Genomic DNA, 19,965 nt, shown 5'->3' with positions numbered 1-19,965 from the left:
CGACAACCTATACTCTATGTCCTTATATGCAGCACTCCATTGTGAATAAACACTAAGTGTGACCTTGACCTTTGAGGTAGGGACACGGGTCTTGCACGCGACACGTCGTCTTGGTATGTGGAACACATGTGGCAAGTTATTTTAAAATCTGTCCATACAAGGGAATGTTACAGCCCGGACACGACAACCTATACTCTATGTCCTTATATGCAGCACTCCATTGTGAATAAACACTAAGTGTGACCTTGACCTTTGAGGTAGGGACACGAGTCTTGCACGCCACACGTCGTCTTGGTATGTGGAACACATGTGGCAAGTTATTTTAAAATCTGTCCATACAAGGGAAAGTTACAGAGCCGGACGGACGGACAGACGGACGGACGGACGGTGCGATTTTAATATGCCCACCTTCGGGGGCATAAAAATATACGGTCTAGACATCAATTGAAAAATATTTAAAACCAAAACTAAGATCTTGATTATATAAATCTCTGATCCCATGGAGGGTGATAGCATATAATGTTAACCCGAGAAAGTTAAAGGCCGGGGTAATAGTATAAAAGGCAGACAGTCAGAAAAGTGGCCACTTCACTTGACCTCACCGAGCTGTACTGCCAGTACATTTTTTCAAATAAACAAATACTTAACAAACAAATATTGCTAAAATTTGCGAGATGGTTTATTAAATGTATCATTAACATATCTTTTGAATTTCAAGACTCTCAAACAGTTATAAATCTACTTTCAAATATATTTTTTTCATAACTGTCAAACAATTACAAATTTCCCAGCAATGCTGATTGACAGATCTTGAAAGTTCATGACCCTCTAACAGCCAACTGAATTTCTCTACCAGATCCTGTTTACTACAGGTTTACTATCATAGTATTAGGATGTTACTGCCATAGGGTGGGAAACATCCGTTATCTGGGGTGATATAGGCTATCAAATGGCTTATTATAACACAATTCGTGGAAGTATTGGTCATGGTATATGAAACTTTATTTATCTAATCTGAAATGAGAAACCAATGGAAAGATTCTTCTGTACCACTCTTTCAGAAACATAAAACACCACAAGCCATGTGTGAATGTTTACAATCACAACTGCTGACCAGAGCAGACCTCATTAACCCGATTAACCACGCCTCCTCTGCCATATAGGCTTAATTGCTATCCGGTAGGATATTTGGTGTCATGCACCCTGGCCTTTAATGTGAACCGAGGCGTAAGCCTAATTTAATAGATTAGGCTTTAACCTGATTTTGTATTTTATCGCTTACATCACATTTTATAAGGATGAAACCTCATTCACAAAAGTAATAAAAACCAAGCTGATAAAAATAGTTTATTAAATCTGCATAGAAACAACAATCAACTGGAAAATTTCATTCATGGAACCGTCTTCAATAAAATTTAAGTTTGTGAATAATGAATGCATTGTTATGAAACACAAATTTTGAAGATTAAAAATTTTCAAACATATATACAGGACGTCAATGGTGATACAAGTAATTTTACACTATAAAGACAAAGATGTAAAAATATAACAAGCTCTGCTTCGTCCTTGACCCTTACCATGCTTTGTCCCTGACCCTTACCATGTTTCGTCCTTGACCCTTACTTCTGCATGCAAGTAAAAATGGAATTATTTATGTGAGATAATTGTGTTTTCTCATTTCCCCTGATAACAGTGTGTAATCTCTACAATCGAGGACTGACCGCAAACTATAAACCAAAGCTCAGCAGAGCAAAAGCCAACGCTTGCGTGTTGTTTTTTCAGTCAAACATGGGACAATTATTATAGCCAGAGTTATGGGCCTTGCTGTAAATGAGTATATTGTCTCTGACATAAAGTTTCATACGAATATCTTAAAGCTGCAATCTCACAGATTGAAGATTTTGACACCTTTTTTATATTTTTTTTGTCTTGGAACGAGCCAATTTTTGCGAAAATCCATGGAAACCAGTTATATAAGATCACAGATTTTTATAGTCAAGTTCAAAAATTCATGTTTGATGCATTTTTCTTTACCCGTTAGAAACGGTTTAAGCCATAAAACATTAATTTTCTAACGGAAATATGAAAATCTATGATCTGATTTTTTGTCAGCAATCTTATATCATTGGTTTGCAGATATTTATGTAAAAAATTGCTCTTTCAAAGACAAAAAATAAAAAAGTTGTTAAAATGGTCAATCTGTGAGAGTGCAGCTCTAAAGGGTTTTGGATTGAGGCAAGGGTTCAAGCTTTTGCACTAGGCCGTTGACAACAAGGTTAAAAAATATACTTTTTCTTCGGAAAACATACCAGCTAAAAATCAGAACCTTAAAATTTACAATTTCATTTCTTGTGTTTAACATAGATAATCAACTAAAGCTCCTTTATATGTGAACAAACTTGAACTTGTTATCAAACAATAATTGCCCTTATTCCATATTATGCTTCATACCTACTAGTTGCACATGTACACTCACAGGCTTAAACTATAAGTTCAAGTGATAGAGGATAATTCAACCTTTCTTCATACCCACCAACATAAAATTTAAGAATTTAGTAAATAGTTAACATAGATAAAAATATCACAAACATTTCAAAGGCACAGCTTTCATGAAGCAATTTTATGCACAAAACAAAGCATGGGTATACATTTAAGCACATTAATGTAATATTATGTATTAGCTTTAATTAAGTATTAACAAATACCCAAGACATTAAAGACCGCCAACTACTGGCAGGTATTTTGGATAATTAAAATTATGAACAATTTAGTAGAACTGTTATAAAATGTATGAACACTTCAGCATTGTTTACTGTACTGTTCTTACATCATTTCTAAAACAAATGTGTCGCATCTCATCTGCTTGAAGATTACCTTGATATTTGACCTACTAACCCAAATCAACATGGGTTATATACTGGCCATGACCAATGTGCATACCAACTTTGAAGACATCAGCAAGTCATTCAAAAGTTGTCATACAACAGCCTGTTGCCGCCAACACATGACAAAGTAATCCCTGTTTCTGCCATGTTGCAGGGGACACAAAGATGTGGATTTACTTACATGTGACAATATTAATATAACTATACCCTTAAAAAATATATGTAAATCACACTTTGCATCGAACTTAACTTCAAAACAATCTTATAAAGGTTAGCTCACTGGGACATTCTGGGAATGGACACAAAATTAGCTTGTCAATGTTTCAGAAATACAATCAGCACATTATAGTTAATGTAAAATAACAATTTTGGTCCAAAAATTACATATTCAAAAAATCTAAAACTATCATGTATGTACATTCTAGTTATTCTAAATGGCACTAAGCAATTTCTGTCTAATTGTACATATTATTATTTACACTGTTTACACAATGGAAAACACGCAAAAACATGTATGATCATAATGAAGAGAGAACATGAATATTCTGAGCATACGTCACTGCTTTTCTGTTGCCTTTCAGTCGAAAAAGCAGAATAACTTAACATCTTTTATGCCAGAAATTTTGTCCATGATTGTGTGAAGGCTCTGCAACATGTGTATTTGGAATCATTTGAATATCTTAAAACGTTATTTTTTTGTATTTATGGCTTATGTAAAAGCAAAAAAAATCAAAGACAATGATGCATAGGCTATAAGACAAGCTAAGAAGTAACGTCCACCTGCCTGTCCGCCAAAGGTGAAACCACAATACCGGTAAGTCCCGGTCTATGAACGGCATATAAAAATAAAATAATGTGCTGAACTTGATCTAGTTATGGGGAACTCAAAAAATCTGGCCTACAAAAATATGAGCTAGATATCTTATAGTTCCAGTAACCTTTATGTTAAATTGATATGCCTGATGACCCCACATTATTTTGGTACCATGTGAAAGGTATTTGATTACTTATATAGAAAATCAAGTTATTACAGGTTGTAAATTTGCTCTTTATTCAAACTGAAATCAAACATGAAAACACCTATCTTACCGAAATTACCTATCTTACAATCTTTGAATGTCGAAAAACCCTTTTTGCTCTAATATTTTACATTTTCATGCACACAAAACCATTTCCCTAGTTACAAAAATAGTACCACCAGGCATCCAAAATTCACAAAGAATATATCGTAGGATAGATTGAAAAATTGCGCCATGATTCTCTTCTATGTTTACTCTTATTATCAGACCGTTACCTTGGCCGAACACTGGGCTTCATCATCCTACATATTCAGGTGAAATAAGTGACTATAACCCCTAGATCAAATCCCTTTTTATCAATTAGGCCTAAAAATACTTTGGGTTAACCCATCCTATGAAAAAGGCGCCGACCATATTGCTTTTTTGGGGTTGGTGTGTATATATGTAGTTTTATAAACTTAATACTGAAGATAACTTTAACGCCATTCCCCAATGATGTCAATTATGTTCTTACATAAACCCTAATAAAAAAAGCCTTCTTACCACACCTGTTTTTGGACAAGATATAACCCTATCCATACAAAAACATCTTTTTGGCCTAAGCAGATGCAAGATTGACCATATTGGAGACACATCACATGATCCCATATAGTTATTATACATTTAAACACATCCAAACCTAATTCAAAATGATAACAAAATCCCTAACCCCCAATAATTATGATATCAATGCAACCAATCAACTAACAAAATTCATTTTATATATACACAGCATCAAACAACCTTAATAAAATGAGAACATTATCTACAATACAGCTTCAGGTTTTCACTAGCATTTCATTTTCCAAACCTGAACTCATTGCGACAAAAAAATTTAAGATTCTAAATTGTGAAAACACTGCATGTACATCATAGGTCTATGTTATGTATTCTCCCGACACAACTTAATTGTTGTGAAATACAATCTACAAGTTTGTGTCATCTTATAAATATCAACGGATCAATGCACAAATTTTACTGAAGAATTTTTATTTGAAGGGAGAATAATTGCATATTTGGTTTATATTATAACCGATAGCATTTCTGTGAATATGATGTAGTGTTCTAAGGTACTTTTAACAACAACAGCAGCCAATTGTGTAAAACTGGTTAAGTTATCCACAGGTCATCTTTTGGCTAGTTCGAAAATTAAAGCAATTTAATTGGTCAACAATAATTATTGGATAAATGCTGACCAATCAATGGGCCAACTTGAACCAAACCAAGGAATGAGGCAGTTTTTATACAACAGGCTGCTGTTTTTAACTTATATGTACATAAATGTATAGGTTTCTTTTTACAATTACAAAATGCACATTTAAAGTAACAAAATTATTGACTGTTTATACAGCTGCTCATCTTCTGTCAACAACCGGAAGTAGCTTACAATTGTATGCCAGCTATGGGTTGATTGTTCTGAATTTTGTAACAGTAAACAACATTATAAACTTTTAAAGGCAATATATTTTATGATGTGCTCATATACTCAATAAAACCAGCACAGTCGAACCAGACATCTCAAAATTTGTAAGAAGTTCTGAAGATGACAAGTTTGTCCATGAAACATCTAGAGAAGTAAAGATTTAAAAGTTAACAACAATGACGTTGATAACTTTGTTAACTCTTAAGGTTCTGAACAATTGGCCCAATGTGACACATCTATTCACAGTCCATTTCCGCTTTACCAGTTTTATGTTGTGAATCCTTCTCCAGTGCATCCCCAGTTTCTTGCCCACCTTCCATAGTGTTCTCTCCCTCATCATCACCTACAATTTTACTCAAGCCTTCCTCTGGCATATCATTTTCAGCTGCATCCTCAACATCGCTACTCTTTTGCTTTTCCAAATCATCTTCATGGCCAACCTTTTTTTGAGTAACAAAATCGTTCACTTCACCATTCTCTTCATCATCGTCATTCTCGTGATCCTCATCATCAATATCTTCAGCTTTTACCACACTTTCTCCATCTTGAGACTTCGCTGCAAGTTTTGCACGGATTCTTGGTGATCTCTTCACTTCCACTGTGGTACCGTTTGGAGCGCTTATTACCCTGAAAATTGGGAACACCATGTATTACATATTATTCCTATATAGGTATGGATTGTAAAAACAATTGATTGAACTTGAATATAATCATTGACTATTTATCAGATCAAGAGAGTCCATTTACTACATGATGCCTCCCTTCAGTGGTATAAACAATCAGCAGATAAGAGGGAGGAATATGTAGAAAAATATTAAACAAGATCTGTCTGTCACAAAAAAGCATGAACAACTATTCCACAGCTTTTAAATTAAAAAAAACCTGCAAAGTTTTGATAGAACTTGCATGGATCACTGTAGTATTAGTAGATTGCATTGCAAAGCCTTAACCAACATTTTTAAGTAAAATAATTAAGGGGCAAAATTTGCATAATGCAATGCAACACATCAAGTAGTTGCTGAGTTTTAGATGTGCTTAAATGCAAAACCTAAACCAGAATTTCTAAGTTGAATAATAAAGGGCCATTATCAGCGTTTTATGCAAAATAGTTATCTAACTTGGTTACGTAAGTAGGTGATGGAGAACAGTTGTATAAAGTCTCAATGCAATACATCAATAGTTACTGGGTTTTTAACCTTTGTGTGCTTACATGCAAAACCGTAACCAGATGTCACATAATAAAAGCCCATAAATGATAATTTGCATTGTATTCAAAATATTGTTATCTTACTTCATAAATTAAGTAGGTTGAATAGTTAGTAACATAAATCTAAACTTTCAATGTAATACATGATAATTTGATGAGAAAACAACTTAAAGATGCTTACATGCAAAACCTTAACCAAGGTGTGACACCGAGGATAGGGTGAGTAGTATAGCTCTTCTCATTCTTTAGATAGTCAAGCTAAGAACAATATATTACCAGTCAGTATCTCTTGAAGTAGGTTCAGCTTTAACATCCTTCATCTTCAAACATGCCCCTGAGCTGATGTGATTCTTAACTGCTTCATGATCAGCGAATTCCTTCTCGCAGAATTGACATTTAGTGCTTCCTACCCCACTTTTTGGACATAGGCCACTGGTTTGGTGGTTTAAGACCTCTGTGTTAGTCTGAAACTGGGAGTGGCAATACATGCAGAAGAATTTCCCCTGTACATGGGTTTCATCCTTGTGTAAGGCAAATACATGCTCTTTAATAGCCTGCGGAGTGTGATTTTTGTAGTTACAAATTATGCACATGTACTGGTCTCCAGAAATGTGACGCTTCATATGTTTATTCAGGTATCGCCTGACCTTAAACTGTTTGCCACAAACAGGGCACTCATATTGCTCGTTGGTAACTCCGCACAGCTGTAGGTGCTCTTTGAACCTTGAAGGACGTGACGTCTCATAGTAACATTTCTCACACCTGAATTTCTTACTCCCACTAGCTCCATCAGGTGTCATTGACCATTCATCTGTTTCTGAGTGTGATTTCATGTGGCGAATCATGTTTCTTTTGATTCTGTAAGCCTTTCCACATAGTTTACAACCATATAGCGAATCCGTGTGATAACAAGTTCTACAGTGTTCTTTCACTCTGGAGCCACGATCTGTTTTATACGCGCATTTCTTGCACTTGTAAATTTTATTCACAATTTGAATTCCGGAAGTGTTCATAACAGGTTTACCTTCGTCATTAACACAAGCGCTGTTTTCAGTATCATAAAAGTCATCTACGTCAAGTCTATCTGCCTTTCTGTTGTGGTTATCAACATGGTTCGCTAGTTTTGCCGGGGCAATTTCCGCATTACAGACACCACAAGCTATATTTCCCGAGCTTAACTGCTGGCTAAATCCATTGCTGTCATCATTTTCATCAGCATATATTTGACTATTGCTTGCAGACATATCATCTACAGGTACTTGTGACAAATTGAATAAATCTTCTTCATTGGTAATAGATTCGTTTCCCATAAGACTGTCTTCACCAGCCGCGCTGTCCTCTTTGACCATGTCGAGTTCTATACCATGAGTTTTAAAATGTTCATTCATGTCCTTTTTTGCACATTGTAGACCACAGAGGCCACAAGACACTTTTTCATGATTTCCCCCTGACTTAACACCTTCAGCTTCCAGTTTGTCTTTCTCAGAATGAGTTTTAATGTGAGCTTTGAGCAATTCATAGGAAGAAAACTCCTGTCTGCATATGTAACATGTAGTGATCGTCAGGACAAGAGACTTTGCCTTTGTGCCCGCTACTCCTCTGGACTGTAATTTCATAATTGGAGTAGATGTTATCAATGATGTTTTCCTATTAGCATTAAGGTCAACTACACCATGAACTTTACTGGTGGGTTTGGCATTTTGGAGAGTAAGTATGAGCTTTGGGCGGGAATGCTGAGGAATTTGAGCAAGTGGTAAGGCCACATTCATGGACACGGACGGGGTAGTCTTCACATCCTGTGCTTTACTACTACCTACCAAACTTTCAAAAGCTGGTGAGGCGTCAAGAGATATTGGTTCTTTCTTAATGTTTTTGGCAATTTCTTCAACAGTTAGTGAGGGACTAGGAACACCGGAGGAAGGGGACTGCGGCTCTTTCTTTATCAATCTCTCAACAGATCGGCGCCTCCGCTCACTTTCTACAATCCTCTGTAAGGTGATAATCTTGGGCGATATTGTCTCTTCCTTCTTTATAGAATCATCTGGCATCATCAATTTACACACAGCCTCTGGCTTAGAACTGCTTTGAGCATTCTCAGAGTCTGAACCAGCCACATTTGCAGGTTTCACAGGAGACTTTGCTTGTTTGAGCGCATTTTTTCGGTCAAGATTAGTGACCGCCTTTTCGAAGTATCTACCGCCATCCCTCTTCGTAAAGGCCGGGCCAATGCGAGGCCTCTTGGCAGGTCGGGGCTGTACAGGTTGGTCAGGGTCTGCAAGGTTGGACAGTGGTAGGGGCATGGGGTCTTCAGAGTCAGATGACGTCGGAGTCGCCTCTCTTTGCAGAATCGGCATCTCATCATCACCTGAGAAACAAGAATTTAAACAATTAAGATGAATTAACATTTCATGCTTGTTCAGTATGGTGATAACATGGCGAACAATTTCATTATGTTACTGTTTATACAAGTTTATAATATCAACCTACATTTATTCATTGAGTGAATTATTTCAGAGATCCTATATGTAAATTCATCCTTTATATGAAAAGTTTACCAAAACTAAAATGTTTTAACAAGTTTACTTTGAAGATAGAGTAAAAATAAGTTTTAAATCTTGAACCTTAAAGACCACTATCCCTTAGCCTCAGTGATGGGTGAAATATGGCTAGTTTATGTGACTGTCATAATTCCTTGTAACAACATGGATATTTGTCTTTAAGCCGGGATAGCTCAAACTAAATTTCTACAGGTCAATTTCATCATTTGAACATAGGACTCAGTTTTAAATATCCTTCAAAAGCAATAGAAGCTATGTAGCAGACATGAAAATGCAAGTCTTAACACAAGTTCTGCACATAACCTTGATCTTTAATTGAACATGTGACTCAGATTCCAACAATATCTTTCACAAGGTATGGGGCAGCCACTAAATACGAGGTTAAAACTGTTAATCGAGTACTGTAGTCACTAAGTAGTGTGATATATTGACCTTCAAACTTGAAAGCCTGTGGAACGTAGCAGATAAGAAATGCAAGTCTTATTTAGAGTTAAACCGTGACGTTTCATGGAAAATGTTATCAAGATTCTGACAATATCCTTCACCAGGTCTTAAAGACATGCAGCAGCTACTAAATGCTAGGTTAAAACTCTCTATCTAGTAGTGTGATCTTGACCTTAAAACTTATGAGATTGAAACATTGGTTCTGCCTGTTGCCTTGTTGGACAAACCATTTCATTCCATATCAAGTTAATTTAATGTTATGGTTATATATGCATGTATATCTTTTGTTTATCAGTGATATATTTTTTTACATCTGCTTAAATGTGTCCATGGGTCTTTTGCAAATTGAGAGTTCCAAGGCCAGTTTTGTGCAACTAATACATTCAAACAATGCAGCTTGTTGACGGATTTAAGAAATAATGGGTACCCAGAACAGGGTAAGGGTTAATGATTCAGATGTGCACAAACCTGATCACTGGGTTCTCAATGTGTTTAACAAACTGTTCAAGGCCCTTATTCACAATCATCTGTAATCTATGTATGAGACTTGCCACGTTAGTGAAGATGGATGCAGAAGCCTGTGATGCAATGTGACATGTGGTTTCTAACCATGACTTTATGTCATGATCAGTTGTGATCATTCACAGGTAGGTGTCACTGTGTTTTATATCTTGAGTGTAATGTTTAATAGTAAGATATATTTTCAGCACTTTATTTCTCTAGTTCAACATTAACAAAACAGCGTTGACAAACACTTAACTAATGTGGAATAATGATGGAAAAAAATGGTCATGCCAAATGTATTCTATGTTTACTGCCATCGGTCAGTAAGGTTTTCAGCCCTCAAAATCTAAGAAGACATTTAACAAAAATCACAACTAAGCACAAAAAGCTTTATAATTCAAATTGTAAATGAAATGTGGCAAGAAATATATCATATACAAACAAAAGTTCAATTTTTAGTTGCACATGGACATGTTAATTTATATAAAGTCTTTATTTTTCAGCTTTTCGGTGAAATATGTTTTTTCAGTGGTGTTATTTTTAATGCTCTTACAGATTCTGGTTCATGCATTGCTTGATAAATATAACATGAGGTATACTATTTGAAGCTGAATAAATTAAAATCGAGTTAATCAAAAAATCCAGTTAACACCAAATAGCATTTTTCTGAAATTTGAGCATAAAAGAAACTGAAAATTTGGTGAAATATCAAATTTACTGTACTAGTGACATCAGAAAATATATAACTCCCACTTGCGGCTGTGTTACTTGTAAAAAGTGCATGAAATCAACAAAAATTAGGTTCAGTTGTTGTAAAGGGAATGAACCCCATATTATGTTGTTCCAGCCAGACAAAAAGGTTTTGAAACAGACACCTGATGCTTAACATAGAATCAATTTGGTATAACCTTAATAACATTGTAATATTTAAAATCATATTTTATATTCAAGAGATGCATTGTACATCAACATTAATATGTTTATCAAATGAGCTAAACTAAATGCATAAATATTAACTAAAACTAGTAAACCAGTGATTATTTAAAGCTTAGAAGGCAAGAGTAAAACATTGCAAGTGTAAAGCATAAAATCTAATCCCCAATAAACATATCGATGGCCTCACTTCTATATCTAAAATCTACAAAATCCCATGTTTTCAGTAGCAACGCTTTATAGTATTTAATCTTAGTAATTTGATCACACTTTTTTTTACAAAATGCAGAAGTTACAATTTTTGTAGTTACAATTTCTGAAGGTCTGCATTTTTTCTTCTCTGTGAGAGAAAATAGAAAAATTCAGATTCGGCATTTTGAAGTGAGGCTATCGATATAGTAGTATAATCATAAACAAGAGCTCCATGGAGTGAACGCTAAAGCTTGTCTGTTGTCATTTTTAGTTAAACAAGGGGCATATCTCAACAGTTATAAAAGCCAGAGTTTTGGCCCTTGCTATGCATGAGCATATCGTTTCTCATATCAACCAGTTTCATTTGAATCTCTTGGAAATTGTGTAACAACCAAGGTTAAGTAAGGTTTGCATGTGGATTTCAACAACTAGAACATCAATACAGACAATACCTCAGCTATAAAGAAGCAATAGCTTATAAAATTTCGTTGTTGAAGTTATTACTTAAAGCTTTTCATTAATTTGTTGCCAATAAGATGGCTAATTAAATATACTTATAACAAGAGATGTTTGAAAAATGTAATGCCCCCTGAGAGCCGATTTGTAGGAAACATTTGCTAGACGAAATTTAGGCATCAGCTAACAAACCTTTTCAAAAAGTTAGCTATGACCTTGACTCACTGACCCAAAACTCCACTCACATCCACTGGTCAAACGCAATATATCACTGATTTTTTTTGGTTTTACATCAAACTGTTATCAAACTATTGTTCCGACATTTTGATAAAACTGCTGATGTATTACATACTGATCTCCACTAAACGGACATTTGCAAATCTATAAGCCCCATCAGATTCTTGGAAAGACCGATTAAAATAATGAATGCAGAATTTAGCAGGAAGCCAAATGGCTACAAAAACAAGAATTCATTTAAGACATAATGTTAATGTTGTGTAATTACAGTAGTAAAGTCAACTGATACCTTATTAATGTTCTGGATATACTGCTTAAACAACACTGTATCTTTCTATAACTAGTAATTTTCTTCTTTTTGAAAATAAAACAACTCATATAAACTGTTTACATTCTAACTATATCATCTACTTGGGAAAACTATGGAATAATGATTACAATAAGTAACAAAATAAAAGGTCCAATTACTCTTTAAACTTAACACATAAATGAACTTTTACCCTCGATGGCAAAAACATATGTAACAAATCCAAGTAACTTCAAACATAACAATTATCACACTTTTTAAAACATGCATTAACTATATGGAAAGTTCCTTGGATCCATGGAAAAACTAGGATCTATCGGTAATCGTGAAACTCCATGCTTTTTCTTCACATGTTTGAGAAGTGAGTTTTTCAATGGGTAAACATTAGGGCAGTAGGGACACTGGTTAATATTTGTCTCATCGTGTGACTTCATGTGTATATTCATGTAGCGCTTTGCTGCAAATGGTTTTGAACAGAAAGGACACTTAAAGACCTTGGTTGGTTTTCCACAGATCTCTCTATGGGCTCTCATTCTGAATTCCCGATCACATCGATACCCACAGTTTTCACAGACCAGCTGAGCCTCACTATGCAGCTCTTGATGATGTCTAAATTCATCTTCTTTATCAAACCCAGCTCCACAAACTCTACAATTAAAATTCTGCGAGCTTTCGTGCAGCTTTACATGCAAGTCCCGAAATTGACGATTTTTGAAAACTTCACCACAGACTTTGCAAGTGAACTTCAACTGCAATGGACAACTGGGAATATCTGTTTGCCTCAAGAGCCTTGACCTTGCCCACATCTTTTGTTCTCCATCCTCAGCTGGTTCTGTCTTTATTTCCGTGCTGGGAAACATCACCATGCTTCCTGACATTAAGAAGTCTCTGACCACCCTCTTGGTTTCTCTTGAGCACATATCATCGTCGCCAATTTCTTGACTTGGTATACTCGGTAGATCCCCATCTTTCCAATGTTTCATTTCTGAATACCCGGACTGTACAGAATCACTTTCATCTGGTTCATACGATTTCAGTTCATCCAATGCTGAATCATGCGACACAGTATTGGATGGCAAGTTAGTTTTATTTTCTACCCGTTTCTCTTTTGAAATAGTAAAATCCAAAGCTTCTTCTGTCTCATATTTTAAACCACCCATATATGATGGTTCTCTTGCTAAAGTATTGTTCGACCTTCGTTGTTTATTCCCCATGAAATTATTAAAATCGTCTGTAACTATTTTACCCTGATATGGGCATCCAAACATCTTAGCAATGACAGCCTGTTTCATGTATTCACAAAAGCTTATAGTTTCTTCTGCTCTACTAGCTGTTGAAGTTGAAAAACTTTCATCACTTGAAGTTTTTGTAGATTTTGAGCAATATTCTTTTTCTTTGTCTCGGTCTAAACCGGTCATATTATTTGATTCATTAACCCATTTGAATATTTCAGATTGGCTATTCACTTTAACAAAATGTTCTGGAATTTTTTCTGTCAAGTCGTTGCTTCTTTGTCTTTCTGAAGAATCTTCTGCCGTGTTGAGAGATTCTGACTCTCTCCTAGGTATCTTTCTTCTAAAAGGGTCCCTTCTCCACCATTCTGCACCATTAGAACATGGTAAATTGACCTTTCGACTTAAGGTCTCATCCTTTGAGTGTTGGCCACTTAAATCAATGACATCATCCTGTATCAAACATCTTGATGATTCATGTTTAGAAAATAGTCTGTTTTCTGCTGTCAGTAAATTCCCTTGCAATGTTGTATCATTATACTGCATACTTTCAGAGTTCTTTGGTAAGTCTGTTTCATGCTGTTGTTTGGTAAACAATTGTGCAGTGTTGTTAGACAAATCTGTCACATGTATTTGGTTGCTAGACAACTGAGCCTTGTTGTTAGGCATATCTATCATATGTATTTGGTTGCTAGGCAATTTGCTTTCTGACTGTGTCACATGCTCTTGGTTGCTAGACAACTGATCTGTGTTACTAAGCAACTGTGTCACATGTTGTTTGTTACTAGGAGATAAGGTCACATGACCAATCCCAGGCCAGTCAGGTCCTGGAAAGAGATCAAGACCACAAGTTAGAAATGAAGGACTAACGTGATCAGTTTATAAATGAAAAATTAGTGAAAAAATTTGCTCTAATTTCACATTTTTATGTCCCTTACTTGTTTTCTAACTAGTGATCTTGAAATCTCAACCAGCTCATTGCCCACGGTGAATAGGAATCTCGGGGATATAAATTATACCAGTGCTATTTACCTAATCATTTGAAGCCAAACTTTGAAAGGAAGTGTTTACTTTCAGACATAAGTTATCAAACTATGACATTTGTCTTTTAAATGCTTTCCAATTAGTTTTTTGGTGGACTCAGACAAACAAAACTGAAGGAATTTACCATTCTCCACAGCCATTGGTTGCACATCATCCGTTGCGGCATTCTCAGAACTTTCTATCTTAAGAGGTTCATCATCTACAATTGTACACATTTAGCTTATTACCTGGCATAAAAACCTAATATATAATCTGCTATTGTAAAGCATTATTTAGTGGAACTAAGCATCACAAGCAATTCCTGTCTGTTTTTCACAGTACCAGTAGTTCAAAGGGTGATAACTCTTTAATTTTTGAGGCCAGAATTATAGGCCTTACAAAACTTAGCATTTTGACAGCATCACTTTGTTCATATTTACTTATTTTCTTCAAAAACCAACAACAAACTTGCTGCAAATAAAATACACTTGGTCATTTTAACCCAATGCTCAATAACAATGTCAGCTAAATAGTCTACAAATATGAGCACTAAATGGATTTTTTTCTGTAGATTAAAACATTTCTCTTTTTTTTCGCCATGTACTATATACGAGTAGTCAATGTGACTCATACCCATACATGGATACTGTTCATTTAAATAAAACATCTTTTTTCTTAAAACAAAATGTTTTAAATGCAGTTGCTTTTTTCTAAAATGTGGCTGATGTTTTGGCCCCATTTACAACTCCAGAAGGAGTTCACAATTTAGTGTCATTATTTCTATGATTTGATTTACAATAACTATCTAAGGTGAGCAAAACCAGTATAAAGTAAGTCCTACCCCTGCAGTACTGTACAAGCTGTGAATGTAGTAGTGTGAGATCCTTGTTATCTTGTATAAACCTCTCTCCCTTTACACTCCCCAGGTATCCAGGGCAACCAGGGTCCTCACTCGTTGTTATGACAACAGCCTCCTCACCCGTCCGCGATAACCGCTCCAGCTAGAAATATGAATTTCATTAGTTTATAAATCTCATTGATATTACTATTATTTCTTATCCATCAAACCATACAGCATTACAAAAATTGTGAACATTTAATTTACTTGAGAAACCATAAAATGACCCGTTTTCTAACAGTGTTAATCATGGAAGGAAGCCTGGTCAGGTACATAATGATAAGACTTATAGACATTTTTATGTGTAAACACTGATCATTGTCATATTCATACCCTCAATGGCCACAAGTGATCAAGTATAAATTGTTCACAATTCAAGAATCAGCCGATACATGTCATGATATGATTACCAATGATTTATCGTCCCTAGGTTATTATTACCAATGATAACAATCAACAAAGATCTCATTGAGAATTATACCAAGTACGGTACCTCGCAAGGCTTTTTCTATAGTACCCATGGGTCCGACTATCGGACCCATTCCCAAAGCAAAATACAAAGCAGTCCAAAGGACGGCTATATTTCCCCCGCCGTTGTATTTTAGTATATTTTGTTTTTTCTCGCAAACTGACTGGTATGTTGAATCTGACCAAAATTGTACACAACCACTGGTCAAGAGTGGGAATATAGGAAATACAAGTTGTTTGATCGGTAACCTAATTATTCTTGGATACATAAACATATTATAAAAGGGTATTTGTTAAAGTGATTCATATTGTGTGAAGTGTAGGTAAGATCAATGGCAAGGTAATTATGGCTAAAAAAAGTGAAGGAAAATGAGTCCTTGATTTATATAAACATCGATGAAATAGCAAGCCTTAAGTATTTTCAATAAACTAATATGGTTATCCATCAATGAATAAGTAAGTTATAGCGTGGACACGAGCATGTGTATTCTTGACATTTAGATGTCTCATGTGACCTTGACCTTTGAGGTATGGACCCGGGTCAAGGTCACTGCACATTGTCTCAATGAGGACAACATTTGTACCAAGTAATATGGTAATCCATCAATACATAAGTATGTTATAGCCCGGACACGATTTGTTACGGACAGACGGACGTTCTCACATATCAACCTTTGTTAGGTACTTTACCATTACTCCCATTATAATAATATACCCACTAAAGCCCTACTAACCCTAACTAACCCTACCCAACAAGGGCTACCTAACAAATTGATCTTCTATAAGTAATGAAGGAATTAGTACCCAATATATACCCATTCGTGTGTGCGGACAGACAGACAGACGGACAAAGTACATTCCTATAATCCCCTCCCCACTCTGTTGTTCTTTACTCTGTGGTTCTTTGAACTGATTTTTTTTCCAATTACAGCATTTTCGCGTTGCAAATTTTCCCAAAATGTCTAAGGTCTTTTCCCAAACTGGGCAGAAAAAGCCCTGCCTCTTATCATGAGTTTGATATGACAACCACATCACCATCCATTAAACTGCACAAGTCAGTGTAAACCACATCACCATCCATATAATCATTAAACTGCACAATTCAGTGTATTAAAATAATATAAGTTTACAGATGAAGAAAATGCCTAATAAATGACTAATATAGGAACAAATCTTAGTACCAAACACTGAATCTCATATTTAATGAGAACATTGAGAGAGACTCTGTAATCACTGTTGCTGCTACAAAGCTGGTCGATGTGTGTTCTTAATAATTCTCCCATCTTTTGGTAAGTCTGTCTTCATCTTAAACAAACATTCTGAAAGTAGAACAAAGCAAAACTATGAATAAACAGGGGGAGATCAGGCAGTTCAAACCCTGGCTGTGTATAACCAATAATAAAATATATATAGAACTAGTACCGATTGCAACCTTGCCAAACACTTGCCTTTGAAGGGTAGTGCAGAGTAACCCAAAGAGCTCTGTTTATGTTAAGTACTAGTAAAACTGAGGAGAGTCGTCTCCCATGTACCTATGATAAACACCTCAGTAACAGTTAAGTAACACTATCTCCAATATCACATTGCTTTTTATTTTCATTAACATAGGAAAACTTAACCAATATGTCCATAAATATCAAAAAGTGTTTATAATCATCAAAAGCAGCTCTGTCGAACAAAAAAGCACAGGGGGCATTGTAAAAAGGCAGCAGGGTGCAGGATATCAAAAAAAGTCAATAAGGGGCCATAATTTGTACTTGGATAATATAGAGTTATTCTAACCTTACTCTTCAACAGTCATGAACAAATGTATGCAGTATGAAGTGAAAAGAATGAAGGATATTGGAGTATTAAGTGAAAATGCCAACTAGCCCTTAAACTTTAAACAGATGCCTAAATTTTCTGCGTGCATGTGTGAGTATTATCATATATTGTTTATATATTTATGATTTGTATTATTATAAGCATAGAATACGTTGAGTAGACATGTTTTATAAAGCAACATTGATCATTGTTTTCAAATAAATATTGAGTGGAATTTGTTCTATTGTACGCTTGAAAATATTTGAGAATTTTTTCTCAAGTATACAGAAAAATACATCACCTTGTCTACAGAATCGTAAACAGGTTATTTAAAATTTTATTCATTTTACAATAATTGTGAAGAAAGTCAAATTAACTTTAACTAAATCACTCTTGTTGGCACGATGTTGCCCTAGAGTGTTTTCTTATGTAGTGGGGAAAACTCGGAGAACCCGAATAAAACCCACTTGCTCAGCTTGGTTACCACCAACCAAACTCATATGCACCCAGGCCAGGAATTGAACCCAGGTTGCCTTAATGAGAACTACTGCGCTTACTGGACACAATAATATATCACACTTTTACAATTACAAATAATTGTTTAAACACTCATGTACTGCACATGTGTTGGTGCAATGTATGTAACATATTCACTCATAGAATAATTAGTTTTTGAAATTACATTGTCCACATTAAAAACCAGAGGATGTAATTGATATCAGAGCTGGGATAAATTATCATAATTCTTTGGAATCCTCACACACATTGTTTCTGTAAGTTTTAAGATTTGGATTATTTTCTATGCCATACAACATAAAACAAATGATGGAGGTACTAGAACAGGGAATATTTATATATTTAGAATCTTATTGCCTATTTGATATTAGTTCTGGCTTCCATAACTTTAATGTTGATTTTTATTTTTTTTTGATGTTTACAACACATTAAAGTTATGGCGTAACCCCCATAGTAAAGTCAACCAGAATCAATTGAGTGTGATGATGCAATGCAATCACATGACCATGATGACGTCGATGGATTCTATTTATAGCATCGGATTCACATTGTTCATTTAGTTGAATCCAATTGCAGTAAGGCTGTAAATACCTTTTGATAAGTAAAACCAATTTATTTATTCCAAATTTGTTATTAGTTATTTATTAATTATTCGAAATAGAAAAAAAATTAACAGCAAAATAAACACTAGGTCACATGGGTATTTTCTGAAAATCTTGGTGTCACATGAATAAATTTGAACACAACTATGACCTAGGAATGCTTGTAATAGGAATTATTAAAATGCGAAATCAACTATCTTTAAAGCGTTTTTTGGTTTTGAAAATGAGTTTGTGAACTACATTTTACTTCATTAACCTAAGGATACAGCTATTTTGTCTGTACAATGCATACAAGTGAAATAACAGCGTGACATAAAAATGTCACAAATTCTGGTAGGGTTTGGATACGGCGTTCTCTTCAGCAAACACATCCAAAAAGGTAATATATAACGTGTTCGCTGAAGTTCTTTAGCTAATTTAATATTAGAGATAGTGCAATTCAGCAATGACAAAACGAAAGCCCCTGGAAATAAGAGCAGGTTACTTACGTTGAATGGTCTTTATCGCAAATTTTGAATTATATACACCTGATCTTATTTTGCATGCTTGCTGCCTGGCAGCATTTTTCACTTGCCCGGACTAGCAGTGGGACGACATAATTTGGGTACGGAAGATCAGGGGTAGCCATACACCGCAATAGTTCGGATCTGTTGTTGACATTCAGCCAAATGAAAGAAAAACAACAAATCGTGAACTATGGTTGAGATTTTGACTGACAAACATAAAGAATTAAGTAATATTAGATGTAAAATTCTCTGTTTTACCTTTTCCCTACCCACCGGAACTTCCGGAACTATGTGATATGGTAATTTTTTTAACGAATTGTTCAACCCGGACGAAACAGTCTGGTCCTAGCCACTCTGTGGACATGATGATGGATTCACCATATAATATTAATATTATTTGCAATGGTTTTGTTTGCTGATTAACAAAATATGGTCTTTGTTACACGCCTACTAAACGCTAGCTCGACCACTTCTCGGCTGTGCGAAAAAAATAAGCTGCGGACACTACCGTGCAGTACTGTACTGTACATGAAGCTGAGCCTCTTGTTTTATTGTACTCATGTTTCGTATAATTTATCTGATAGTTTTATTAAATGGACCTATTTCGAAAATCGGAGAGTGTGGTACCATGAAAGAACACTCTACTACTGGTTGGCTACGATTTCGAGTTATCATTGCGCGAACTATGATGCCATGAGCTTTTCTCCCGATTC

General features: G+C 35.3%; 2 protein-coding genes across 2 annotated transcripts in view; one reads left to right on the top strand and one right to left on the bottom strand.

The window, feature by feature from the left end:
- LOC128223769 (uncharacterized) overlaps positions 1–19,965 on the top strand; it is a 34,685-nt gene that overhangs the window by 1,069 nt on the left and 13,651 nt on the right. The window lies entirely within an intron of this gene.
- On the bottom strand, positions 1,334–19,537 carry LOC128223768 (protein suppressor of hairy wing-like). Its single transcript, XM_052933140.1, has 6 exons — positions 19,511–19,537; positions 17,007–17,144; positions 15,301–15,460; positions 14,605–14,679; positions 6,850–8,938; positions 1,334–5,993 (listed from the first exon to the last, which is right to left on the bottom strand). Exons 2-6 carry the CDS (start codon positions 17,106–17,108, stop codon positions 5,603–5,605), a joined length of 2,817 nt encoding a protein of 938 aa, XP_052789100.1. The 5' UTR covers positions 17,109–17,144; positions 19,511–19,537; the 3' UTR covers positions 1,334–5,602.

Source organism: Mya arenaria, chromosome 17 (assembly GCF_026914265.1).
Source record: "Mya arenaria isolate MELC-2E11 chromosome 17, ASM2691426v1".
NCBI classification, from domain to species: domain Eukaryota; kingdom Metazoa; phylum Mollusca; class Bivalvia; order Myida; family Myidae; genus Mya; species Mya arenaria.
The sequence above is the reverse complement of the archived record's forward strand: the minus strand, read 5'-3'. Positions and strand labels throughout refer to the sequence as shown.

What these genes read in the sequence shown, in the direction of transcription:
- LOC128223768 (XM_052933140.1), bottom strand. Translation starts at nt 17,108, where the DNA reads ATGGGAGAATTATTAAGAACACACATCGACCAGCTTTGTAGCAGCAAC. An exon ending in GCTTGTACAGTACTGCAGGG is followed by an intron (nt 14,680 to 15,300) that starts GTAGGACTTACT and finishes GTACAATTGTAG; the next exon opens with ATGATGAACCTCTTAAGATA. An exon ending in ACTTCAAGAGATACTGACTG is followed by an intron (nt 5,994 to 6,849) that starts GTAATATATTGT and finishes CCCAATTTTCAG; the next exon opens with GGTAATAAGCGCTCCAAACG.